Source organism: Phascolarctos cinereus, unplaced genomic scaffold (assembly GCF_003287225.1).
Source record: "Phascolarctos cinereus isolate Bilbo 61053 unplaced genomic scaffold, phaCin_HiC Scaffold_5;HRSCAF=322, whole genome shotgun sequence".
NCBI classification, from domain to species: Eukaryota; Metazoa; Chordata; class Mammalia; order Diprotodontia; family Phascolarctidae; genus Phascolarctos; species Phascolarctos cinereus.
Genome location: NW_027555958.1, coordinates 307,697,937 through 307,725,720, shown reverse-complemented (window position 1 = coordinate 307,725,720; position 27,784 = coordinate 307,697,937). Strand labels below are relative to the sequence as shown.

Here is a 27,784-nt window from a genome sequence, read left to right as displayed (position 1 = left end):
AACTGAGGCAAAGAAAGGTTAAGTGACTTGACATTAGTCACAGACCAATTTCAGAGGCGTCTGTAATTCAAAGGCAGGCCTTTCTTGGTCTCCAAGGCCACATCGAACTGTCTCTCAGAATTAGCTTCAGTTATATTGGGAAACAGCCCAAGCGTCTTACATTACAAATGAAACAATATTCCTATTCTTCCTATGGCCTAGCTCACCTGGTGCACAGGAAACGCCTAAATAAATACCCTTCAAAGTGGTTAGACTACAAACATTTAGAGGACAATTATGCTGACTCAACATGTACAGTCAATAAATGCTTTTGAGAAAGATAGTGTCTGGTCCTCACTGGAATTTTAGGATGGCCCATATAATCTTTACTGATCTGAAATGGAAAAACGAGGTGTGATAATGAAAAGATGAGGCATTCTCCCTCAAAAGGAGATAGAAATTCTGAACAATTCTTAGATTTCCCCTCTTCCCTTCTAATAGCTTCCGAAACCCCGAGGACATCACTGTCAACGTCAGTATTCCTCCATCTCCAAGTACGAGGCTGGGGCGGGGGGATGAGGGGAGGGGAATTAAGGGGAACTGAACCAGGGGTTCTTGAACCCCTGGAGGCAACAGCTGGATTAGCGAAACTCCAGAGGTTCCAGATTTTTCTTAAGAAATCCCACCCTCCCCTCCCAACCCCCACCCCACAACTCCAAGGGAAATTGTTCTGCTCTTCTCAGTTTAAGAACCGTATTACCCAGCACTCTTTCCTACTCCTCCTAAGCTCCTCTCAGTCCAAGCCACACACACTAAAGAAACTGGAGATGTCCAGGGAAAGCAGGCTGGTCTCTCTATGAGCGCCTAAATGGAACCTCCCCTTCCTCCGCCCATGCTCTGAAATTATGTGGATGGAGTCTTGCTCAAAAGTCCCTTGAATATCAGAATGGAAAAGTGCAAAAAATTTCCCTACGGGGTGTGCGCGCGCTCTCGTGCGAGCGTGTGTGCATTTGTCCACGCTTGTGCGAAATACCCCAACGTCTCGTCCTGCAACCAGGACAAGCATGTTGAGAATTTGGGGACCGTGCAAAACCTTGCTCCCACCCCACCCCTTTCCCCTTCATTACCCCTCCCCCAAAGGAAGTAGGTCTCGGGCTCTGTCACGGCGCTACCACGGTCACAACGGCAGCTGCAGCCACAGAGCTATCTGCAGGGATCCTCGACTAGGATTTTTCACTCCCCACCTTCCTACTATTTAAGCCTGCTCGCCCTACACCCCCAACCCCATCATTTTTTTCTACACTGCCCCCCAAACCCCCATTCAAACTGTTCCGACTGCGGGGATTCCTTCCAAGTGTTTTCCGGGCCAAGTTGCTGACCTACGGCGAATCACCCTCCTGCTTCCCTATTCCCAGACACATACATTCTCTCCTCTCTCTCATTCTCATTCTCTCTCTCTCTCTCTCTCTCTCTCTCTCTCTCTCTCTCTCACACACACACACACACACACACACACACACACACACACACACACACTCACAGAGTGCCCCTTGCAGTGATGAAACGCTCCTTGGCACCTCTTTCCTTCCCTTGGTGCACGCGCCCGCCTCCACCTTCCCCAGGGGGCCCGGGAGAACCGCTTTTTCTGGCTGTGTGTGTGCGTGTGTGTATGTGTGTGTGCGCGCGCGCGGCGTGCGCGCGCGCATTTGGTGTGGAAATCTTAGGTGGAAGCTGCACCGCCAGCGGGGAGTATATCCTGGAGCCCCGCAAAGGACTGGAAAGCGCTAGAGCTAAAAGAAAGAAAAAGCGGAAAAAAAGCCAGGCGAGGAGAGGCGCTGAGGGCAGCCGCAGCTCTCCGACGCCCCTCCCTCTGGCCCGAGCCTCCAGTCCCGGGCAGCACCGGAGCGTAGCAGGCTCGGGATCCGCTGGCTGCGTCCGTCCGCTGCTTCCACTAAGCCCCGGAAAGGATTTGGTCAATTATTTCCCCCCCCCTTTGGGGAGGAGGAGAAGCAGTGGGAGGGGAGGGCAAGGGAGGAGATTGCAGAAGGGAGTTACACCTGGTTTACGAGCCGGAAAAAAGGAGAACTTTGGGGGTAAGTAGCGTTCTAGCGCTGAACTGCAAAGGGGAAGGGGGAAAGGGAGAGTTGGGAGAAGTAGGAGGGAGAGAGAGGGCAGGGAATAAATTATGCGAAAAAAAAAAAAGACCAAAAGAAGAAAGGGAGAGGAGAAAGAGATCCCAATATTTCAGGGGAAACGTAGTAGAGGGAGAGAACCGCAATGCAACTCCTCGGCTAAGTCCCGTCCGGGGCTCTGGCGCCACACAGACCCGCGCGAAGTTATTTTTAATGAGATTGGAAACTAAAATGACAAGGCTTGCATCGGAGCCCCGAGAGGGAGGAAGAACTGGGCAGGTGGCAGGGCCCAGAGCCCTCTGGTGAGATGCTATGCCCCTGGCAGGGGAGGAGACGAAAGCCCTAGGAAACTTCCCATTTTCATTCCAATTGGGATGCTCCCTGATTCTAACCTTAAAGCACCCCTCTAACCCCCGCCCCCCAGCTCCATCCGGGTGTTCAGTTACCTGGGACTTGGGCCCGGGAGACTGAGGCAACAGAGGTTGGGGTAAGAAAGAGAGCTTACCTACCTTAGTCGCCCCCTCCTTTTGCAAACCTCCTCCCCCCTCTCTTTCCTTCCATCTGCCCCCCTCCCCCCCAGTCCCTGGAAGCAGCAAACTCTATAGGCGAGGAAAGAACGACCCCTGCAGTTTCATTGCGGGAAAATCTCAGCGACTACGGGTGATGGAGGAGAGAGGAAATTGTAGGAGCTGGAGAGCTGGGCAGAAATAAATGTGTAAACGAAAGAAAGCAAGGGAAATAAATAGATAAAGAAATAAGGAGTGCGTCGCTCGGGCGCCACGGCCCCATATCCCCCAGTAAGGATCTTGAGCCAAGGCCGCGCGCACTTTGCTCTCCCTAAGGATTCTTCGCCCAAGGTGCTAGGGGCTCCGTCTTTCTAGGAGGGTAGTCTGGGCCCTGGGGAGAGGCAGAGAAAGGGAGAAGGAGAGGAAGAGAGGAAGAGGGAGAGAAAAGGCTTTTCCTGGAGTAACCCTGGGGCTCGACTGAGGTTGCAAGCTGCCAGAGATTTATGACAAGTCACATTCAAATCTCTCTCTCTCTCTCTCTCTCTCTCTCTCTCTCTCTCTCTCTCTCTCTCTTCTCTCTCTCTCTCTCTCCCCTCCCTCCCCATCCTCCTTTTCCTGTATGGTGTACCCGCCTCACTCGGGGTAGCAGGAGAGGAACCCCGAAGAAAAGCTAACCATGCCCTGGTAAGGTGGGCGGACTTCGAGGGCAACTTGTAGCTGACCGCCTGGGCACCGAGAGAGCTAGAGCAGGGGAAGGCATTCGACCACGCGGCCCAGCGGGGGGCTGTCGTCTATGTCTTGTTGGGGGGCCTGGTGGATTGGGATTTCGCTTTCTGGAGCAAGAGTCCGGCGCTGGTGGCCTCAGGTGGCGGCGGCTGCTGCTGCTGCTGCTGCTGCTGCTTCTGCTGCCGCTGCTTTCGAGAGCCCAGGAAAGAGAGGAGAGAGACCGTCGGGGCAGCGAAACCTTGGACATGTGTCAGCACATCTGCGGAATAGATCCTACGAGCTCGAGGGGAGATTTGCTGGAACAATTCAAACTGAGATATTGATCTTGGGGGTGGTAGTCACTGGCCGGCTTTGGGGTGGGAGTGTGTGTGCGCGCGCGTAAGAGAGTGTGTGTATGTGTGTGAGTGTGTGTGTGTGTGTGTGTGTGAGTGTGTGTGTGTGCGTGTGTGGTGGCGGGCTCCCCCCTTCCCTTCCTTTTTTTTTTTTCCGTCGAGTGATGCACTTGGAATGAGAATCGGAGGATGGAAATAGTCTGGGAGGTGCTTTTTCTCCTTCAAGCCAATTTCATCGTCTGCATATCAGGTATGGAACAAATCTGATTCGAAAGGTTGTCTTGTGTATTGTAAAAAAAAAATATGGATTTTGTCTTGGGTAAACACCCGTGGAGGGGGAAGGGGAGGGCACCCAGCCGCTTGAGGGTAGGGAGCTATGCGGGCTTCCCCACCTGCAAAACTATGAGCGCCTCTTCCTTTCTGTTCCCAAGAGCGCTGGATGAGAGTACTAGGGGGATTCAGTTATGTCAGAAGGATTGAGGTCGAAGGAAAAGGTTGAAGCAGATGAGGTGGAAGGTGGGTCTTGATTCTCCACTGATTACCAGGTAGAGAAATCCAGTGTCTAAATACAGCCCTCAGAACCCCACCCCCAACCCCTACCGGATCCCAGTCTCCCGGGCTTCAAAGTTCCCAAACTCAGCGCCTTGAAGCTAGCAAAATGGACGCAGTGCCCTGCCCCTCTATCCCTCCCTGTAGTCACTTTGGAGAGACTGCGGAGATTGCGGGGATTAGATCATGCCGGGAGAAAACTGTTGGGAGGGGAATAAGGGTGCATGTGCTCTGTGTGTGTGTGTGTGTGTGTGTGTGTGTGTGTGTGTGTGTGTGTTTCTCTCAGATATAGAGAGAGCAGGCAGGAACTAGCGTGTTTCTGTCTGAGGATCTTACCTAAACCTCCACCTCTCTTTGCCCACAAATTAAACACCGTGGCTTTTCAGGATTCCCAATAACTGCTGTCCTGTAGCTCCAGTTGTCTTGACCTTATCTCTCAAATCTCAGGCAAGTGGAGTTGTCCGGAGCTGTGGTAATAGAAGGGAATAGGTAGCCTATAAGGAAAATAGGGGTATTCTGGGTGGAGGGATGGTAGGGTAAAGGATTATCCATCAGTGACCTGGTTAATGAAATGTTGCTCAGTTGGCTAAGGGAGGAAGAAGCCTGCCTCTGAAATACCGTAGAACTTCATGGTACACGGCACCCCCCCCCCTTACCCAACCCGCTGCTGCTGCTGCTTCTTTCTACCAATTGCCCACCTAGTTATGTGTTGGTAGTTTTCGTTTACAATTGTGTCTTTGGTCACCGTTCCCATGCAAGAATGGGAATATAGCCAACTTCCCAGTGGCCTGAGGAGAAATAACCCGTGGCCCCTCTAACCAGGCACATCTGGAAGCTTGGATAATACCGCTCCTCCCACCTAATCCTGTCCTAGGGAGCTGGAGCTCATGCTAGACCTGATAAATAAAACATTAACTCTCAAACCCTGTTCTTTCGTCTCCTCTTCCTGCTCATATGAAAAGGGTAGGGGAAGGAAGTCACCTGCCCACCCCATTCACTCCCTCCTATTTTCCACTGACAATCTGACCAAGGAGTTTGCTTTTGTTGAATTAAGATAATTTTTGTTGTTGTTGTTTTTTACCCATATTCTTTCACTTCCCTATAACACCCTCTGTATTTTCTCTTGCTGCATCTGGGTGGATAGTAAGGGAACAAGAGCTTGTTCTATAAGTCAGTCTCTCCAGGAATGATCACATATGCATATATGTATATAATATGTATATGTATACATACATATATATATAGATATATATATATGTCTATATATATATATATATATATATATATCACTTAGCTAATCTTTTTATATTTCTGCCCAAATTTTCCTCTTCAACTCTCCCCTTTCCAAAATATTTCACTGAAGTCACTATGTCTAAGACCACCACAAACCCTCTACCTTCCCCCGCCCCCACCCCTTTCTCATAAATGATTTTCAGGTTCTGGCAAGTACAAAATCTAATTCCTGTTAAGACTTTTGATGAGGTAACATTCATTCAGATCTTTGGTACCTCATCTTGTTAGCAAGTTACCCCTTTGAATTCCCCCATAAATACACATGTAACATGCATTTCTTATGTGATCATGCATAATGCCCTGCTGGAAAAAAAGAATCTCCTTCTGTGTATGTTCACATATGTCCCCCTGAAAGAGTTTGGAAACAGTATATAGTATTAACAATATATGGTTAAAGCTATATTGTGCTAGGTATGCCAATAGCTAAAGCATTGACATAGAAGGGTAAACAGCATTTTCAAGTAAGAAATGGAAATATTGAGCACATGGCCTTTCACACGTATTCACTAAATAGTCATCATTGATGTATTATGAGGGAATAAAAGTGTAAGCAAAATTGCTAGCTATTAGCTTAATATGGAAAACTAGGTTATGGTTCCAAATGCCTAGTTAGGTCCTGAATTAATTTGCCCTTTATGAAGCTGTTTAGACAGAGATGTAGCATTATGCCTTGCACATTTATGTATTATACACACCTACTTTAAACACCCATTATTTTTAAATGGCTAAGGCATTTGCCTCTCCTGCCTCTTTGCCTCAGCCTAGCTGCTTATCCAATTACATCCTTTCATGTCAGCATTCAGGAGGGCATTGTAATTGTGATTCACAATTGCCACACTTTGGGGTGTTCTGGCTCCTCCCTTTCCTTCCCATGTGACAGCTTTGGGATATTGCTGGGGAAGTTGGGAAAGGAGGGGCAAGGCAGAAGTAGTACATGGGGACTAAGTCTGAAGAAATGTGACTCAGAGGGGGACTGGTGGGTCTTTCCCATTTTGGGTTTTACATGATTTGCAGTTTTAATTTACTTAGCATAGATAGGAATTCACTAAAGGGAACACAGTATCACCCCGGGGGCCAAGTAAATCTTGCTGATTTTCCCTCCTTATTTCTCTCCTTTCCTTCTTTCTCATTGTTAGTGAGTCACCAGGCAAGTGGTAAATCTAATGTGCTGTGTTGGTTTATTGGGTCACTGTGCATCAATAATTGATGCATTGGCATGGTTTGCTGTATTATCAAGAAACACCAGACCAGGGAAAGGAAGCACAATTCAGCAGTGTAAACATGCTAAAAAAGAAAACCTTAGTTGGAGATTTAGGCCGGGGGTGAAGGATCATTGATTTAGTTTAAGGGGGGTAATCTGTGTTTTTAGTTAAGTCAGCAAGCATTTATTAAGCACTTACTGTGTGTCAGGCACTGTGCTAAGTGCCGGGGGATACAAAGAAAGGCAAAAACCAGGACTACCCTGTTTCCTTTGGCAAGTTAGTTTGGGTTTTTGTTTTCTTAATCTCAGGAAATAAGGCATAGAATGCTTCCCCCCCCCCCCCATGGAGCCCTTTGAAGTTACTGCTCAAGACAGAGATCCTGGGTTTGTGTGTTCCAGGGATGTGCAATAATCTGCTTGTGATAAAAAATAAAAGAAAACGTTAGCTAAGGGGACCAAAAGCCCCGGTTGGTTTTATCTAGTAGCTTGTAAGTAGCATTTGGGCCTATGATCTAGATGTCATCAGTTTCAGTCACTTAATGACTCCCCAGCAGAGCATGAAGAGGGAGGGCTATGGAATGGGAGTGCTTCTGAATCCACAATGAAATAAAAGTGCATTCAGCTGCAAATGCAAGACAGACAGGATCTGCCTGGGGAAAGAAAGAAGCAGAGGGTTTTTCCTCTGTGTTGTCTGGAGTTCCATTCCTTTCCCTGAAACAGCAGCTCAGATGAGGTAGCATTTAGGATGCTCCTGCTGTGGGAAAAGGCCTTCTGGTTGTACAATAGTTGCCACATTTAACTCAGATGAAACCACTTGTCCATTATATGGCATACCCTCACTATATAAGATGAAAATTCAACCTCACTTGAAAGAGATTCCAAAAAATTTTAATTATGATTAGTGGGAAATAACATCAGCATTGTACTCAGAATACTTCATTTCAAGTTCTGTTTCTGACCCTTACTACCTATGTGATTTTAGGCAAATCATTTAACCTCCCTGGGTTTTAGTGTTTGTTATTATCCTTCAGTCCAATCCTATTCTTGATGATCCCTTTTGGGGTTCTCTTAGTAAAGATACTGGTTTGCCATTTCCTTCTTCCTCATTTTACAGATGAGGAAACCGAGACAAACAGGTTTCAGTGACTTGCCCAGGGTCACACAGCTTGTAAATGTCTGAGGTCAGATTTGGACTCAGGTCTTTCCGAGGCACTCTATCCACTGTACCACCTAACTGCTCCAGCTTAGTGTACTCATCTATAAAATGAGGGATTGAACAAGAAGGCTTTCGAAGACTCTCCCAGCTCTACATTTATAGTTCTACGATTATTATCATTGGTTCAAACATATAATATCCATATAGAACTTTTAGTTTTAGAAAGTGCTAAAAAATGTTTTTGTTATTATGAGTTTGGCACCAGTGAATATGAATATTTACAGAAAGAAGAGAAAAAGATAAAAGTATATGAAACTCTGAATTTATATTAAGAAACAATTTTTAAAAAGGATATAATAAATTCAACAAGGTTCCAAAGTTGTCCTTCGTGGCTCTTTCCGATCTCCTTTCAATTCTCTTCTATACTTTTTTTCAGTGTTACATTGATACTCTTTTCTTTCTTTCATTTTTTGGGCATATCACTATCATTAGTATCTCTTTAATTCTACTCCCCTAATTAATAAACAACAATGAAAAATAATTCAAACCTTTTTGTAAATAATAAGAAAAGCCAAACAAAACAGAATCACGGAATGGCCATAGCTGAAAACCTCTGGTCTTTCTGAGCCTTTAGTCCATCACTTCTCAGTTAGGAGGTGGGTATCATGCCCCATTTTCTGTCTTCTGGAGTGATGATTGGTCATTGCATTTATCAGAATTCTTAAGTCTTTCCAAATTGCTTTTCTTTGGAATGTTGTAGTCATTGTATAAACTTCCCCTTCCTGCTTCTACTTACTTTACTACATCATTTCATACAAATCTTCACAGTTTTCCCTGAATCTATACCTATCGTATCATTCAATTATATTCATATACCATAATTTAATCAGCTGTTCCCCAATTGATAGGCACCACCTTTGTTTCCAGTTCTTTGCTATGCTAAAAAAATACTACAATGAATATTTTTGTACATATAGATCCTTTTACTATTTCTTCTATTTCTCTCAGACATACTACTAGTAATAGTATTGACTGAATCAAAGGATATTCATAGTTTAATGACTTTTTGAGCATAGTTCCAAATTCCTTTCTAGAATAGCCCAACTAATCCACAGCTCAAACATTCATGTGCCTGTCCTCCCATATCACCTACAACAATTGTCCTTTTCTTTTCTTTTTGTCATATTTGCCAATCTGATAGGCCTGAGGTGAAATCAGAGAGTTGTTTTAACTTACATTTCTCTTAGTAGTAATTTGGGTCATTTTTTCATATGGTTGTCAATAGCTGGCTTTTCTTCTTCTCACAACTATTTGTTTTCTTATCATTTATCTATTGGGGTATAGCTCTTATTCTTACATATTTGAATTAGTTCCCTTTATGTCTTGTATATCAGACCTTGGCCAAAGAAACTTGGTGCAGAGATTTATTCCCTTAGTTAATCATTTCCCTTCTAAATCTAACTACATTGGTTTTGTTTATACAAAAAAGCATTTCAAGTTTATGTAATCAAAGTTGTTCATTTTATTTTCTGTGCTAATCTCTGCCCCTTATTTGGTTAACGCTTCTGTTATCTAAGTGTGACCTCCTTCCATTGTTTCTCTATTTTTTTATCTGATCCTTCATATCTAAGTCATATATCTATGTGGAGTTTGTTGTAGTAAACAGTGTAAGCTGTTAATATGTTGATATAAGCTTAACTTATGACTGACTGATTGCTAGTTTTCCCAGTATTTTTTAAATCAAGTAATCATTGCCATAGTAGGTGGGATCTTTGGATTTATCAAACACTGTATTACTACATTTGTTCACTTCTTGAACTTGTGTACATTACCTATTCTAGTGGTCAACTTTTCTATTTCTAACTTTTCTATTTTTATAAGGAATACCAAATGGTTTTGATCATTGCTAGATACTTATTATCCAATATTTCTAGGTTCTCATTCTTCCGCTTTTTTTCATTATTTCCCTTGAGATTTTGATTTGTTGTTCCTCCTGATGAATTTTGTTGTACAGTTTTTGTAAGCTCTACAAAAGTGACCCTTTGGTAGCTTGAATGGTAGACACTGTGAAGTAAATTAATTGAGGTAGTATTGATGTGATCATATTGGTATAACCCAATCATGAGCAATTAATATCACTCCACTTATTTGTGTTTATTTCATAAAGGGTATTTTATAGCTATATTCATGTAACTACTATGTGTATGTTTTAGTTTAGTCCCAAATATTTTAATTATTCTATAGGTAATTTGAATGCAATTTTGCTTTCTTTTCCTGCTGTATTTTCTTAGTAACATACAGAAAGGCTGATGATTACTGTAGGTCTATTTTAAATCCTGCTATTTTGCTGGAGTCATTGAATTAATTAATTTCTTAAGTAGATAAATGTATCACCTGCAAAACTAACCATTTTCCCCTTTGTATCTGCTTTTTCCCCCTCAATTTATTCTTCTTTTCTTATTGCTATAGCTAGCATTTTCAGAAGTATAACAAAATAGTAACGGTGATAAAGTACATACTTGCTTTACCCCTGTTCTTATTGGAAAGATTTCTAGCATTTAACTATCACAGATAATTCTAGCTCTTGCTTTTAAATAGATACTATTTACCATATTACGGTGTGCTTATGTGTGTGTGCATGTGTGTGAATGTGTGTATATACACACAAATATGCATTATATTTTGTCAAAAACTTTTTCTGCATGTATTGTTGTAGTCATATGATTGTAATTATTAACCTGTCATCCTGTATCCATAATATCCCTAATAATGAAAAAATTCTGCATGTTCAGTATAAATCCAACATGATCATATTGCATAATTTTAAAATATATTGCTGTAGCCTATTTACTAATAATTTATTCAAATTTTGTGCCCAAAATCATTAAGGATATTGATCAATAGTTTTTTCTTCTCTGCTTTGAGAAAATTTTTTTGCCAGTTTAGGTATCAAGACCACATATGTGTTGCAGGAGGAATCTGAAAGCAACCTTTCTTTTTGTGCTTTTATAACAGTACTGAAATTAATTTTTTCTTTAAATGTTTGGTAGAATTTACTGGTAAATCCTTCTAGTGCTGACCTCCCCCCACTTTGAAAATTCATTTGTGAATTATTTAATTTATCTTTTCTGAAATTAGGTTATTTAAACTCTCTACTTATTTTTCTGTTATCTTGAATATTTTGTATTCTTTTTAATATTCATCCATTCCATTTAAGTTATCAACTTTGTTGGCATATAACCAAGCAAAATAATTTTCAAAAATCCACTTATTTATTCATCTTTATTTCATTAATTCTTTTCATTTTTAATATTGGCAATTTCATTTTCTCTCTTTTGAATCAAATTAGCTAATGGTTTATCTATTCTAATGAGTTTTTAAAATATCTAATTTTATTTGTTAATTCAAATTCAGTAGAGCTTTTTATTTTGACTTTGTTAGTCTCTTCTTTGATTTTCACAATTTCTAATTTTGTGTTTAATTAGGATATTATAATTAGCTGTTTTTTTCCAATTTTCTTTAGTTGCATGCCCAATTCATTGATCTGTTCTTTTCTCTTTTGTCTTTGAAAGTGTTTAGAGATATAAAAATTTTTCCCCAAGGATTTCACTACCTATAAATTTTGTTATGTTTTCTTACTGCCACTTTCTTGGATGGATTAGTGTACTCTTTCCATGATTTTGTTTTTTGATCAATTAATTCCTTAGTGTTCTTTGATCAACAAATTTAGTATTCAATTATTTAGTCTTTCAAATTTTAAAAGTTTGAATTCTTTCTTTAAAGGCCCTTTCCTTCTTATACTTGTATTTGCTAAGGAATATGTTTAATATTTCAGGGGGGTTTTTTTACATTTCTTTGAGGCTTTTATGTCCTAATTTAGTTTTTGTAACAGTTTCATGCACAACCCAGAAATATGTGTATTCCTTTTTATTCTTATCACCACATAGCTATTATATCTAGTTTTTCTAAAATTCTATTCAAGTCCTTAATATTTTTCTTGCTTATGTTTTTGTTTGAGGATAATACAAACCCCATTTATTATAGTTTTGCTAGCTATTTATCACTCACAATTGAATAAAATTTCTTTTAAGTACTCAGATACTATGCTAATAGTGCATGTATGTTAAGTATTGATATTTCATTTTCCTTGGTGACTTTAAGCATAATGTAGTTTCCTGGTTTATCTCTTTTAATTATGCCTCTTTTTAAACCATTGTTATTCCTGCCTGAAGCATAATAAATTATTTTATCCTGCCCACCCCATGTGAATTTTGTTTCAAGTTATTTTATAAACAACATATTGTTAGATGATTCTTTCTGTTCCATTCTCATTAATGTTTATGATTATGATTGCTAATTTTATGTTTTTCTTCATCATGTCCTCAAGTTTTTTTTCCCTCTTCACTGACTCTTTACAAAGAAAATAGTCGTAAAAGAGTGTACATATAGAAGTAATCTGTAATTGATGTAATTTTCCACTTCAATTTACTTGCTCCCTTCTCCCAGACCCTGATTACTGGTTCTTACTTTTTCTTTCCCTTAGATTCTCACATTTATGAGCCACCATCTGAAGTAGAAACTTCTTTGGCTTGTTCCTCCCCAACTCTACCCTCTTCCTTAAGCATCTTTCTCTTCCCTCTGTACCTCCCTTTTACTCTTGTAGGTTTAATGTATTTCTACCCTAAACCAAAGTCTTTGTTTATGTCTTTGTGAGTGTGTGTGTGTGTGTGTGTGTGTGTATGCGTCTGTGTATGTGCTTATTTTTCTAATCAATCCTCTTTTATCCTGTTCAGCTAAGAGTGAACTTCCTGTAATGCCTGCTTCCCATTACCCTTCTTCATTTTTTATGTACTCTTCTTGTTACTCAACCTAATTATGAAAAATAGTAAGTTTTCATCCCCCTTTTCCTTATTTCTTCCTTAGAGTGTTCCTTTTTTCCTTCCTTTACTTTCTGCTCAAAACAAAAAAAAAGAACAACAAAACAAAGAAACAAAAAACCAGAACAACAACAAAAATCTCTGAGTCTTTTATTTGTCATATTTAACTCCATCTGTGACTTTCGAAGATGTTAGGGTGCTAGAGAAGCATATCTCTTCTTCCACTATTAGAATTAAGTGATTTTAAAAAATCATTTAGTCTCTTTCCAACTGCTCAAATGTATTTTCCTTTCTGTTTCTCTTGACTCTGTGTTTGCATTTCAAAGTTTCTGCTTAGCACTAATATTTTCATCAGGAACGCTCGAAAGTCCTTTATTTCATTCAAGGTTCAAGTGCTGTCTCTGACACATGTAACTGGGAAAATCACTTATGGGCTCAGTGGGTAACTCCCTAAGATGAGAAGCTGCAGAAAATGTGCTGACCTGCCTTGGTACAGGGAATTATCTCACCATTAGCTTCTAATGCCAATGAAATCACAGGTCTAGCATATATCCTTATCCACCTTATGCCCCTATAGAATTTTATCACTCATAAATTATTCTTGGTTATAACCTCTTTTTTCTGAATATCATATTCCAAAATGTTCTCTACTCTGAAATATTTGCTGCCTAGTCTTCTGTAATCCTGACTGTAGTTCCTTGGTGCTTGAACTTTTTCTGATTGCTTGTACATTTTTTTCCTTTGATCTGGAGCCTTTGGAATTTGACTGACAATTTTTGGAGTTTTATTTTGGAGTTTCTTTCAGTAGATGTCTAATGGGTTCCTATTTTTTGTCTTACCTTCCTGCTTTAATAGATATGGTAATTTTTTTTTCTTTCTGATTTCTTGAGATAAGTTATTTGTTTAGGGTAGGGGAGTCATGGCTTTCAAGGAATTCAATGATAATTGAATTCTCTCTCCTGGACCTGTTTTCTAGGTCAGTTGTTTTTCATAGTGAATTAATCTGACATTTTCCTCTATTATATATGTGTGTGTATGTGCATATATATATACATACACACACATATATATGCATATATATATATGTATATGATATAATATCTTATTTTCCCAAGTTACACATAAAGACAATTTTAAATATTGATTTTAAACCATTTTTTCAGTTCCAAATTTTCTCTCCTTCACCCTCACCTCCCCCCTCATTGAGACAGTAAGCAATTTGATATAATTCATACATGTTCAATAATATAAAATATATTACCATATTATTCATGTTCTGAAAGAAGACACAGACCCAAAAGGGGGAAAAACAAGAAAAAAAATACAGAAAACGAAAAATAGCATGCTTTGATCTGCATTTAATCTCCCATCAGTTCTTTCTCTGGAGGTAGATAGCATTTTTCATCCTGAGCCTTTTGGAATTGTTGTGGATCATTCTATTGCTGAGAATAGCTAACTTATTCATAGCTGATCATTACACAAGATTGCTGTTACTGTGTACAATATTCTCTTGGTTCTGCTCACTTTACTTTGTGTCAGTTCATATGACTCTTTTCAGTTTTTTTCTGACATCTGCCTGCTTGTCATTTCTTATAGCACAGTAATATTCCATTATAATCATATACCACAACTTGTTCAGCCATCCCCCTTCCCTCAATTTCCAATTCTTTGCCACCACAAAAAGAGCTGCTATAAATATTTTTGTGCAAATAAGTTCCCTCCTCTTTATTTAATTTCTTTGGGTTACAGACCTGGGAGTCAAAGGGTTTTATAGTCCTTTGGGCACAGTTCCAAATTGCTCTGCAGAATGGTTGGATCAGTTCACAACTCCATCAACAATGCTTTAGTGTCCCAATTTTTACACATCCCCTCCAATGTTTATTTTCTTTTTCTGACCTATTAGCCAATCTGATGGATTGTAAAGTGGTACCTCAGGGTTATTTTAATTTGCATTTCTGTCATTAATAGTGATTTCGAGCATTTTTTCATATGACCATAGATAGCTTTGATTTCTTCATCTGAATACTGCCTCATTTTCCTCTATTTAAAAAAAATTGATTTTGTTTCTTTTCATCTCATAGATTCATTGAGTGCTATTTGATCCACTCTAATTATTAGGGTAAAAATTTCTGCTTGCTTTTTTAAATAGTTTTTTCTCCTTCTAGTTCTTTCCCTCAGAGCTCTTATTTTCCTTATTTCATTTCTTTTTTAAATATCCACATCATATCTTTAAGGTATTGTTGAAGTCCTGTGGTAAAATCTTTTTTTTTAATCTCAGATGCTCTGCTTTTAGCTGGGTCTGCATCTTGGGCTTTTCTTGACCATTAATGTTTTTGTAGTATCCTGCATCCTTTAGTTTACTTTTATCTTTGACCTCAGTTCATAATTTGAGACTTTGTCCCAGGACAAGACTTTGTCTCCTCTCACATTCTTGAATTGGGTGGTAAGCCCTAGTTGGCTTTGACCACAATTTCCTAAGCTTTTCCTGCTAACTTTGACCTCTGTGGAAGTCAGTCTGTATTCACAGTGCTGGCACATTTGTGGCCATCAGGATTATCTTTGGTCAGAGTATTCAGGTCCCTCTGGAGCATTGTAGGTCAGAGCACTATGATCTACGGGTCACCTGGATTGTCTCTGGTCAGAATGCCACCATATTCAGGGCCACATGGAGTATCTCAAATCAGAGTACCGGCTCCCATCCCTATCAGGGGATCCTGACATAATTCTTCTGGTTGCTAGTGCTGAATCAGTCATCAGAGTGCTGCAGATTTCCAATCCCTCCCTTTACCTACTCCCCATCATCTGAGTATCCTGCCCCCCCCCCCAAGAACAAAGTGATGGAGGCTTCAGGTGCCACAGGAGCAAATCTGGTTAAGGCATTGACAGGTATCCCATTTCTTTACCTGGACTTGCATTGGAATCCCTAGTATGGCCACTTTCTCAAATGACATCTATTATGGATGTCTTTTTCTGTAGTTCTGGAGTGGTTGAAGACACATATTAATATTCTTTTTTAGGTTTCTTAATCGTTATACTATCTGGTACCCTTTAGTGATCTTTGATGGATAATATGTTGGTGAGCTGGGATCCTCTGTAACACTTCAGGTTCCTATATTGACTAGATATTCCCCAAAATACTTCTCTAAAAGAGTGGTAGCACAAACATTATTATCTATATTTTTTAGATAAGGAAACTGACACTTCAGAGGTTAAAGAATCTGTCCAAGGTCATACAGCTTGGACTGAGAATCAGTCTGAGAGTCACTCTAGGAAGTTTTTCCATTGCATACAAATAAAGTATGTTCATTTACATATCTTTGATGTATGTGAATGTGGATTTGAAGGTAGGAGATGTTTTTGTTTTTTATTAAAATATAAGTTTTACTCAGTATTCAGGGCTTAATTAAATAGCACCTTATACTAATAAAGCGCTTTCCTCAAAACAGTCTTGTGAGGAAAGTGGTCTACTACTACAGTTATCTCTTCCACATCAAGACTTTCCCCATCATGGTTTCACCGTATCTTGGGTTGGCATAAGAAATTGAATGGGAATTTTGGGAGTTTTGTGGAAGCCACAGATAACACACAAAGGCTAGCAGATGACACAGAAAAAGTATAGAAACCAAGAAATGCATAAAATATATGAATGATATTGTATGATATAGCCTATGAACAAATACTTAACCCAAATTTTACTATAAGGTACTATAAATACCCCATAAAAGAAAAAAAAAATTGAGACTTATCTGGTATGAAGGGAGGACCAAAAACTTTTATGCAGATTTTTCCAGCTTGTGAGGTTGCCATACCCCTAACCCAGCTGCTATTACTACTACCACTAGTACTACTACTTTACAATTCAGAGTGATTTACTCACAATCATACAGCTAGGGAGTGGCAGAGCCAGATTAACTGCCAGGCTTTATTATTCTAAAGTCAGTATTCCTTTCTACTATATAGCAATGTTAATGGAGTCTCTTTCCTCATTCAGAAGGAATGGCGATATAAAGTGGATACCATTGTACTGTTATCTACAATTCTGAATCTTAAGCTTTCTGGTGTTCTGTAGTAGGAACTGAGCTCAACCATACCACGTTGTTGTTGTTGTTGTTGTTGTTGTTGTTGAGTCATTTCACTTGTGTTCTACTCTTCATGATCCCATTTGAGGTTCTCATGGCAAAGTTACTGGAGTGCTTTGCCATTTCCTTCTCCATTTTACAGATGAGGAAACTGAGCCAAACAGGGTTAAGTGACTTGCCCAGAGGCACAGAGCTAGTAAGTTTCTGAGGCCAGATTTGAACTCAGGAAGATGAGTCTTTCTGACTCCAGGCCTGACACTCTATCCAATGTATCATGTAGCTGTCCCATACCAGTAGGCTGTATTAGAAAGAGAAGCATGGGAGACAGCATGGTGGGGTAGAGAGAATATTGAAATTAGAGTTAGAGGATCAGGGTTAGAATCTTGGCTTCTCTACTTATAACATGGATGACTTTAGACAAGTCATCTTGTTTCCCTGGGACTCACTTTCTTCATCTGTAAAATGAGGAGGTTGGAGTAGATAACCTCTGAGATCTCTTTTAGCTCTAAACCCAAAGATACTTTCATGATACCATAATTTAATCAGCAATGGTGGAATATTTTGCACTGTTAAACACAAATACTGATTAACCCCCCCCCCCAAGGTCTAAGTTAATCCACTTAGTCAAGCTAGATCAATTTTTCTCTTAATAGAACCAGGTGGCATATGGGTCTAGTGAGTGTTTGTGAGCATTACTAGTCAGTGGCATTATTGTTGTGTCTAGGTGATTGATGCCAAACATCTGGATAGGAAATTCAATCAATCATCTGAATATCATGGAGAAAAGAATCATTCAGGTGATGGAATGTATCTATCACTCTTTAGCTATTAGTACTATTAGTATTCTAATAAAGTGCCTCAAATATGACATAATATAAATAGGATCACAGATGTGTCTCTGAAAGGTAACTCATAGGCCATTTGATCAAACTGCCTCATTTTACAGGTGAGGAAACTACAGCAGAAAGGTTCCCTGATTTGCCCAAAGTCACACACAGAAAAAAAATTAAATTTAGGTCCATAATTTCAGTCGATGATCCTTTCTTCATCTGTAAAGTGGGGATATTAATAGCACCTGTGGGTTCTTGGGAGAATCAAATTAGATCAAATGTAAAGCACTTTACAAATCTTAGAGTGTTATATCAATGCTAGCTGCTGTTGCGGTGGTGGTGGTGGGTCTTCAGTCCTTCAGTTGAGTTTCACCATTGTGGGTATGATTTGACATCAATGAAGCAATTGTTCTTCATTGATGCAAAATGTCAATGAAAAAGAAAAAAAGATAAATATGTTAATGTGAAGAAGGATCCCAATTCTGAGTGATTAGCAATTTAGTCATTGTAGGTTTGCATTGATAACGTCAGTGAACTGGATGCCATCATTTTGTGTAATCTGTTGATTAAGAATATACTCAGTGCCTAATACTATGGAGAATATAAAAGAAGTGGGAAGCATTGTCTCTGTTCTTGGAGACTTTACAGACTAGTTGGGGATGGGAGTGGGTTCAAGGGACAAAATATATATGCATAAAATACTGTAGAACTAGATAAGACAGAATACCTAATGCTATTGAACAGGTGTTCTTAACCTATTTGTACCATCAACTCTTTTGGCAGTCTAGTGAAGCCTATGAATCCCTTCTTAGAATTATCTTTTTAAAAATAATTTAAGGACAAGCTAAATTTTATTTAGAGGTTAGTGAAAATGAAAATGTGATTGTTGTTTTTTTTTCTAACCCAAGTTCACAGATCTTCTGAAATCTATTCATTGACCTTCTTAGGGGTCTGTGGACCTGCAAGTTAAGAATACCCATTATAGATCAGAGAAGGGATTGATCAAAGTAAAATGGTGCAATCAATAACTTTATGAAGAAGGGATCTGAGCTAGGACTGAAGGATAATAATAGTAGACATTTACATACTGCATCATGTCCTAAGTGATTCTTTAAGACATTAAGTTTCACAGAAGGTGTCTAACTGCATTAGTAGAGTGAGTTTCCTCACCTGGGAGTTCCCCACTCCAATGAAATCACAGGTCTAGTCTCTATCATATCATATTGTCAGAAGTGAAAGAGAGAAGAAATGGGAGAAAGATTTCCCAGAGCAGTCTCAGCAGAGGCACAGAGGTACATATAAGAAGATATAGATGTAGCTGTTGTGAATAGAGAGGAAAAGGAGATAAGGTGTGTGCATGATGTGGAAATTGGCCTGATGGTAATAGAAATTCAAATCCAGAAATAGTGGGATGGTCAACTTAGGTAGAATAACATGGAATGACATAGTGTGTACAATCCTTAGACAAATTAAAAAAATTATTTTGGATCTTTAAATGTATTTGGAAAAATTACTTTAGTTAAAGCACAAAATTCTGGCTAAAATTTTAAAAGCACCGTTGGTGGAATTTTAAATTCATGCTAGGTATTTTGAACTATAGTTTTCTTTTGCATATATAACAAGGGTTACACATATATGTAGAAATTTAATGGAGGCACACAGGAAGAGATAATGCCTGATTTACTGCAATCTGTGTGTGTGTGTGTGTGTGTGTGTGTGTGTGTGTGACAGAGAGAGAGAGAGAATGAGAAAGTAATAAAAAAAGGAAATTTGTATCTCTTTTTATAAACATGTTGATGATCACTTAATGGAGAAATTCTGCTGATTCTTTTTTGTTATTTAAACAGTTAAGTTAAGCTCTGTTGATCTTCACCTTGGAAAGTTTATTCTTATTAAGAGGAAGCATGAGTAGTAGAAGGAAGACTTGCATTCAAAAATGAGAGTTCAGGTCTAAGTATTGACATTTACTAGCTGTGTAACCATGATACTCTGATCAACCAGACAGTCAATCAACAAACGTTTGCTAAATGCCTTACTATGTGCCAAATGCCTGGGACAGAAAGGCAAAACTAAAAACAGCCCCTGCCTTCAAGAGGCTTAGTTTGCTCTCTGGTAAAATGGAGAATATAATGTTTTCACTCAAAACAATACTCTGAGGAAAGTGCTTTTTATAGTAAACTGCAAATTATTTTGGGAATGTGAGCTCTCAGTAAGGCCACTGAAAGAAAAAAAAAATTAAACATTTTGAAATATTCTGAGCCCTAGTTTAAAGACAATGACAATCCAGATCATGTCAGGAGTGGTCATCATTTACCATAATCTTTAAGACAGTTTCCATGTGAAGGAAATACAATACCTTCAGTTTTACACTTGAGATGATAATCTCTTTAACATTGCTTGAAGGCTGGGAGAAGTGAGTCATCCATATATGCTTTTATGATGTGAAGATTAATTGTGTACCAAAGAAAAGATACACTGTATGACATGAAACAGCTGCTTGAAATATTACAAAATATTCCAAAGCAGTGTTACCACAATGTAGTCTATATGATTTCTCTTTGAATTAGCTTAAATGTTCAGGTAGGGAAAGCAAGAGTGTAAGTAACTAATCTATGGGTTTATCTGGTCTACTCTCTTGGTATACTAGCTACGAGCTTAATTCAATCTCAGCAAATACTAAGATTAGAAATATGTTCTAGTTCATTGTGGAAAAAATAACAGCTTCAGTATTACATTATTTTTCATAATACATTCAATTCAATAATACATTACTTTTGTGCAGCCTACTTTTTCTTTTACGTTTTCGTAGAATCTCAGGGTTGGAAGAGATCTCAGAGGCCATCTGAGAGTCCAATCTGTAGCTGACCAAAAATCTCCAACAAATCCCCAACAAATGGTCATCTCCCCTTGACATGAAGATCTACTGTGAAGAGCAACCTTCCTCAGGCAGCCATCCTACTTTGAGACTGCTCCACTTGTTAGAGAGTTGTTCCTAACATCAATCTTAAATTTGACTCTTTACAACACCTGCTGCCCCATTACTCCTAGTTTGGACTTAGGGGACAAGAACAGCTATTGAACCAGTTCTATGTAACGGTACTTCAAATACTTGGAGGTACGTATCCAGCATTTAGAAGTGCTTACTATGTGCTAAGCACCATGCTAAGAGCTGGGGATAAAATGATAAAAGCGAAATAGCCCTAACTTCCAGAAGCTTACATTGTAATGGGGGAGACCACACACAAACACACAATACAAGGCAATTTTGGGCGAGTGCATTAGCAATTGTGGGGAATCAGGAAAAGTTTCATGGGGGGTCCATGAACTTGAGTATTGAAAGAAAACAGGGATCATCAGGCAGAAATGAGGAGGCTGTAAATCTTAGGAATAGGGGACAGCCAGTGAAAAAATGTGGAGATGGGAAGTGGAATGTGTGAGGAAGATTAAGGAGAGAATAGAAAGAAAAGTACAGGCTACCCAACACTGAGTAGTGGAGGTGAAGTATATTCACAGCTTGTAATAATAACAACAATGATAACAACTGGTATTTGTATAGCTCTTTAATTTGCAAAGCACTTTAATGTATATTAGTGCATTTGTTTCTTACAGTAAATGTTGAGGTAAATACTATTATTATCTCATAGATAAGGAAACTGAGATTGAGAGAGTTCAAGTGACTTGCCTAAGGCCACGCAGCTAATAAGTGTTTGAGGTAGGATTTGAATTTAGATTTTCCTGACTCCAGGTCCAGTGCTATATCACTGTACCACCTAGCTGTCTCTAGGCAGTTAGTTAGTGAGCTTGACTGAAATGATGAATCAGCAAAGGAGGCTGAGAAGGAGTGGTCAAATCATGTATCCACCAAGTTTCCTCTTCTCCAGGATACATATCCCTAGTTCCTTCAACTGATTCCCTTTTGACATCATCTCAAATCCTTCTACTATCCTGGTTCATATTCTTTTTTCACTCTCCATTTTACCAGCGTTTGCCCTAAATTGTGTTGCCTAGAACTAAATTCACAGTCCTCCAGAGGCAATTTAACTATGGCAGTGTACATTGAGATGATGTTCCAACTAAAAGTTTGGGATGTCACGCCTTTCTTAATGAGCTTAAAATTGATTTTTTTACTGCCATATCAAAATATTGACCTTTCAGGCCACTAAAATCCCTTGATTTTTTTTTCAGGTGAACTTGCATTAAAAAAAAAAAAGAGCACCAGTCCTGAAGTCAGGAGGACCTGACTTCAAATCTGAGTTCAAATGGCCGCAGACACAACACTTACCAGCTATGTGACCTTGGGCAAGTCACTTAACCCCATTGCATAGCAAAAACAAACAGATGAACTTGCAATTATCTATGCTTACCCATCTTGTACTTGTAAAGTTGATTCTTTGACCCCAAGTAAATCTCTTTATTCCTATTAAATGTCATCTTCTTAGATTTAGCTCAGTACTCCAGCCTTTCAATGTCTTTTTGGATCCTGACTCTGTTATCAAAAATATTTATTATTCCTCACAGCTTTGTGTCTTCCACATAGTCTTCTTACATGTCTCATTTGATGCTAGCAAAAACACTGTGAGAAATAATAATAAATAATAATAATGTACACACTTTAAGCTTTACAAAGTAATTTCCTTGCAATAGCCTGGAAAGATCTGTTTCCCCTAATTTTGCAGATGGAGAAACCAAGACTTACAAAGAGCTTAAATGACCTGCTCATTTAAGTGAGTTGGTGAAAGGGTTAGAACTAGAACTCAGAGCTCCTAAAGCCTGCTATGTTGTTAATTCCACTATAATACCCTTCTTCCAATATGTATGGGATTCAGTGATGTTCTTTGGGAGATGATTGTATCACATGTCAAAAAACACTAGAATACGAGTCTGGTTCAAGCCACTGTCTTTAGCACAAATATACTGTCTTCATTCTGTTTCTTTTGTTACTGTTGTTTTTCATTATTAAAATTTACTTTAAATTTATGTAATAAAACATTTCCATAACATAGTACAACAAAAAAAGATGATTGCACAGGAAATTGAAAATCTACTATGTACAATTTGCTATTCCTTTTAAAAATACAACAAAATTATCACGTAAATTTATTTTCTTCCTTCCCTCCCGACTGCCCTAGAGATGACTACCATTAGACACAAATAGGTATATATATATATGTATGTGTATATATATATATGTGTGTGTGTGTGTGTGTGTGTAAAGCTATTATATACATACTTATATTCATCAGTTCTTTCTATACATGAAGATAGCATCTTCATATGTCCTTTATAGTTAATTTGGATATTTATAATAATCAAAATAACATTCACTCAAAGTCATTCTTAAAACAACATTGCTGTTAATGTATACAATGTTCTCTTGGTTCTGCTCCTTCTGCTCTTCATTATTTTATGCAAGTCTTTCAATTTTTTTTTCTAAAATCATAGAGTTCATCATTTCTTACAGCATACTGGGATTCCATTGCAATAATATACCACAATTTGTTTAGCCATTCCCCAATTGATGGGCATCATTGTAATTTCTAGTTCTTTGCCACCCCAAAGAGAGCTGCTATAAACATTTTGTAACATATAGGTTATTTTCCTTTTTTTTTCCCCTAATTATCTTCAGAAATAGACCAAGTAGTGGTATTGCTGGGTCAAAGTGTATAGGTAGTTTCATAACTAAAATGGTTGGATCAGTTCACTATTCAACCAACAATGAACTAATGTCCCAATTCTTCCACATCCCCTCCAACATTTGTCACTTTCCACTTCTATCATTTCAGCAGATCTCTTTCTACACCTAATTTAAACTGTGCTTAATTCAACTTACCTCACATCCTATCACAGCAAAGCTTCACAAAGGGGATTTTGAGTTGGCTGGCTGAAATGTTTGTGTAATGTTTAGTTTTCCTTTATGATTCCCTATATCTCCAGACTGATACTGTAGCTCCAGACCAGGTTTCCAACTGGATAAATTTATATTTTGTGATGTGAGAAAATGATTTTCTCAATCCCTGACCTGGGACCCTATTTTAGCAATAAATGCTGAAATTTTCATCTTTCCCATGTAATACTTGTTTCAAAAGTCTCTCTTCTGCAACTAGAGTTACTTTTATTGTCTTGTTAAGGAGCAGAGAAACTTGGAGCATAACAGTTTTAAATATTGTTCTATGAGAACGCTTTGTTATGGCAGTTTTTCGAGAGACTGAGAACAGTTCATGGAGATGGTTAGAGAAAAACTAGAGAGGAAAGAAAGGTGATGGAGAGACTTTTCTTGGTGGAACTTTAATTATCTCATGAAAAGGATAAAGAGAATTCTTGAGAATAGACTTTATTCTGAGTGAACTGAATGGTAGAACTGTGCTTATAGAACTAAGAACTCTTTGTAGTTGTAGTGACTGTTAGATGTAATTGTGTGTGATCTAACAGCTAAAATGTTGCAAATAATTATATCTGTGCTGTTATGGATTAGTTTTTAAATAAATTGTATAACTAGTTACTTTGATATTGATTTAATGCTAGGAAATTAAAGGTTTTGATAAGTAGAGAGGTAAGAATAACTCCTGGGGAAAGAGGCTTGCTCAATTTATTAATAGCTAACATTTATGGAGCTGTTGAAATTTTGCAAAGTTCTTTACATGTCATCTCATTTGATAATAAATGAAAAAAATCTGGGATAAGGGCTCTAGCTTAAGGGACTGATTGAAAGAGATGTTGATATTTAGTAAATTCTGAGAAAAATTCTGAAAATGCCCCTTGTTTGCCTTAGAACTCAGGATGAATGTGGTAATGTGTCAAGTAGCAGGCTAAGGGGAGGGCCAACAAATGAGAATGATTGGCTCTTTGACTCCCAAATCTTGTGACATCAATAACTTTCTAGATTTGTATAATGTAACCTTTAAGAGAGCATTTTAGGGACTTCCATCTGCTTTATATAGCAACCAATGAGGGCTCCATGTAAAGCTATTCAGGATTGATTTTATAATAATAATAGCTAACATTTATATAGCTTATTATATGCTAAGTGCTTTACAGTTATCTCATTTGATTCTCACATGTAGATGTTATTATCGCCATTTTACGGATGGTGGAGCTAGGTGACCCAGTGGATAGAATGCCAGCCCTGGAGTTAGGAGCACCTGTGTTCAAATCTAGCCTCAGATACTTACTGGCTGTGTGATCCTGGGCAAGTCACTTAAGCCTGTTTGCCTCAGTTTCCTCATCTATAAAATGAGTTGGAGAAGGAAATGGCAAACCACTCCAGTGTCTTTGCCAAGAAAATACCAAATGGGGTTCCAAAGAATCAGACACAACTGAAACATGACTGACCAGCAATTTTACCGATGAGGAAACTGAGGCAATAAATGACTTGTCCAGAGTGACACAGCTAGTGACAGAGGTCAGATTTGAACTTAGTTTTCTTTACTCTAGGCCTGACACTCTATCCACTACATAGCCTAGCTGTCATAATTGCTATTTGCAAGCAGAATTGTGGGTTGGTAATGAACATTCTGGTCCAGTGTTTACAGTTTGAGTGTGATTGCATTTGCATTATCTTACCATCAGGTATCACAAAAGCCACTGTGAGGAGATAGTTCCCAAATGTTATTTCCCTTTGATGTGGGAGAGGGATATGGGAGTCTTTGGCATGTTAAATGTACAATTTATTTTTACCTTTACCAAATACTTCATGCTGGTGGCTGAAGGTGTTGGTATCAAAGGAAAGTCACTGACTTTCAGGTGAACAATTTAGAGCCAATTCTGGCTGTCTCCACAGAAGAATTGGCAGGCATAGGGATGCCTCAGTTGGAGTAGATCCATTTGCTGAAGGATAAGAGTCAACACTCTTTCTCCCTTTAACCCAAACCTGCATGGCACACATTCTGTGTCCCTAGGAAAAACAGCTTTGTCAGATCTCTCATTAACAGTGCAGAGGCTTGCATTTGAATAATACAAGCAATAACAGAATACTTTTGCTTCCTTCTGAAGTAATCTTGATTAGAAAAGATATTTATTTAAGCCTCTTTTTCTGTCAAGAAGCCACCACATGTACAGAGCTAAAGGCACAAGGGCTGAGTTAGGGGTTTGGGGTTAATAAAGGAAAAATGCATTCAAACTTTCTTTACAATGCCTTCTGATTTCCACTTCTTAGGAGTGACATTTTTGTTGTATAGTCATTTTTCAATCATGTCTGATTCTCTGAGACCCCATTTGGGGTTTTCTCAGCAAAGATACTGAAGTAGTTTGCCATTTCCTTCTCTAGCTCATTTTACAGATAAGGAAATTGAGGCAAACAGGATTAAGTGACTTGCCCAGGATCACACAGCTAGTAAATATCTGAGGCCAGATTTGAACTCAGGAGGATGAGTCCTCCTAATTCCAGGCATGGCAGTCTATCCGTTGTGCCACCTAGCTGCCCTATGAGAGACATACTCTTCTTCTAACTGACTAGGAATTTTGCTTAAGCGAGAGCAGTCCTTCACAAAGTTAATTGTACTTCAGGTTCCATTAAATTGAAGTCCTGAGGGACAGGATTGACTGACACAGATAGACTCGGTGTTGTCTTTACAATGAACAGTACATAAATTAGTTTTGATCTTTAACTTTTTTTTTCGACTCTGTCAGAAAATACTATAGTCACTTCTGTCTTTTGTCCCAGAACTCTCATGTCTGTTGTCTAACTTACTCTTTTGGGACTTGAGGAGGGGAAATAGTTTCCAAGGAATTTAAAGAACTGGTTTAGAAGAAGCGTAAGGTCACAGAGTAACCCCTAGATTCAGAGTCAAGAGCACTTGAGTTCAAAACCTGCCATCTACTGTTTGCTACTTATATCACCTTGAATTAGTCACATCATCTTCATAGCTAGCATTTATATATTTGAAGATCTGCAAAGCACTTCACAAATATTATCTCATTTTATCCTCATAACAACCCTAGGAGGGAGGTGCTATTGTGACCTCCATTTTATAGATGAAGAAATTGAAACAGACAAGCTAGGTGACTTTCCCAAGGTCACAAAGCTACCAAATACCTGGGGCTAGATTTGAATTTTGTTCTCCTGAGTTCAATGCACTATCCATTAAACGGGGAGTTCTTAGACACTTTAGGGAGTTTTTGGATACATTTCAGCTTCTAGTGAACTTGGATTGGGAAAAAAATTACATCTTCAACTAACTGAAATTTAATATTTTCTTTAGTTGTGAATGTAGCAATAAGCCATTATTCTGAGAAGGGGTCCCTAGGTTTCACTAGTTTGCCAAAGGGGTGTAAGACAAAAAAAGGGTAAGTAACCTGGAACCAGATGTTCTGAGTTTAGAGAGTACTGCATTTGTAGTCAGAGGACTTGGGTTAAAACTCATCTCATTTTTCAGCTCTGTCCTATTGACAGCTAAATGTTGCATTGGATAGAGCACCGGATTTAGAATCAGGGAGATCTGAGTTCAAATCCAGCCTCAGATACTTAGTAGCTGTGTGAACCTACTGTCTGCCTCACTTTCCTTAACTGTAAAATGTGGATAATAATAGTATCTATGTCCTGGGATTGCTGTGAAGATAAAATGAGATAATATTTGTAAAGCTCTTAACAATGTGCTTGGCACATAGTAGAAGCGTAGTAAATGTTTTTTTTTTTCTTTATTCAGTTAAGTCAAATAACCTTTCTTCAATCTCAGTTCCTACCTTGGTAATGTTGGGGTAGGGGTATTGGACTGAATGATTTCTATGTCCCCTTTCAGCTCTAAGTCCTATGATCCTAAGATCCCATGGTGATCTCTGGGGCCCCTTTCAGCTCTCTGTCCTGTTATGCCATGATTTGTTCTTGGTTGGGGATATTGCCAAATTAGCAAATTTTGATGTGGATTCCTGTATATTCCTAATTTGTGGGAGGCATCTTTATGGCTCTGTAGAAATAGATTGTGTGTGTGTGTGTGTGTGTGTGTGTGTGTGTGTGTGTGTGTTATTTCATTCATTCATTTGTGCATTCATTTGCTTATTTATTTATTCATTTATTTGTTTGTTTGTTCAAGTACTGATACTGAGCAGTAAGATATAGGAAGAAGGATGCTGTTGCTAATCATTGCGGGAGATAACATAGTTGACCAGGAAAAGGAGAGTAGTACAAGGGG

At 38.7% G+C, this 27,784-nt stretch overlaps 1 protein-coding gene across 1 annotated transcript in view; it reads left to right on the top strand.

The window, feature by feature from the left end:
- The first annotated feature begins 1,698 nt into the window (after positions 1-1,698).
- Positions 1,699-27,784, top strand: part of CA10 (carbonic anhydrase 10) — a 731,405-nt gene continuing 705,319 nt past the window's right edge. The window contains exons 1-2 of the mRNA XM_078156792.1: positions 1,699-2,072; positions 3,267-3,925. Of these exons, the coding sequence (XP_078012918.1) occupies positions 3,865-3,925 (61 nt within the window). The 5' untranslated portion in view covers positions 1,699-2,072; positions 3,267-3,864. The remainder of the gene's footprint in view (positions 2,073-3,266; positions 3,926-27,784) is intronic.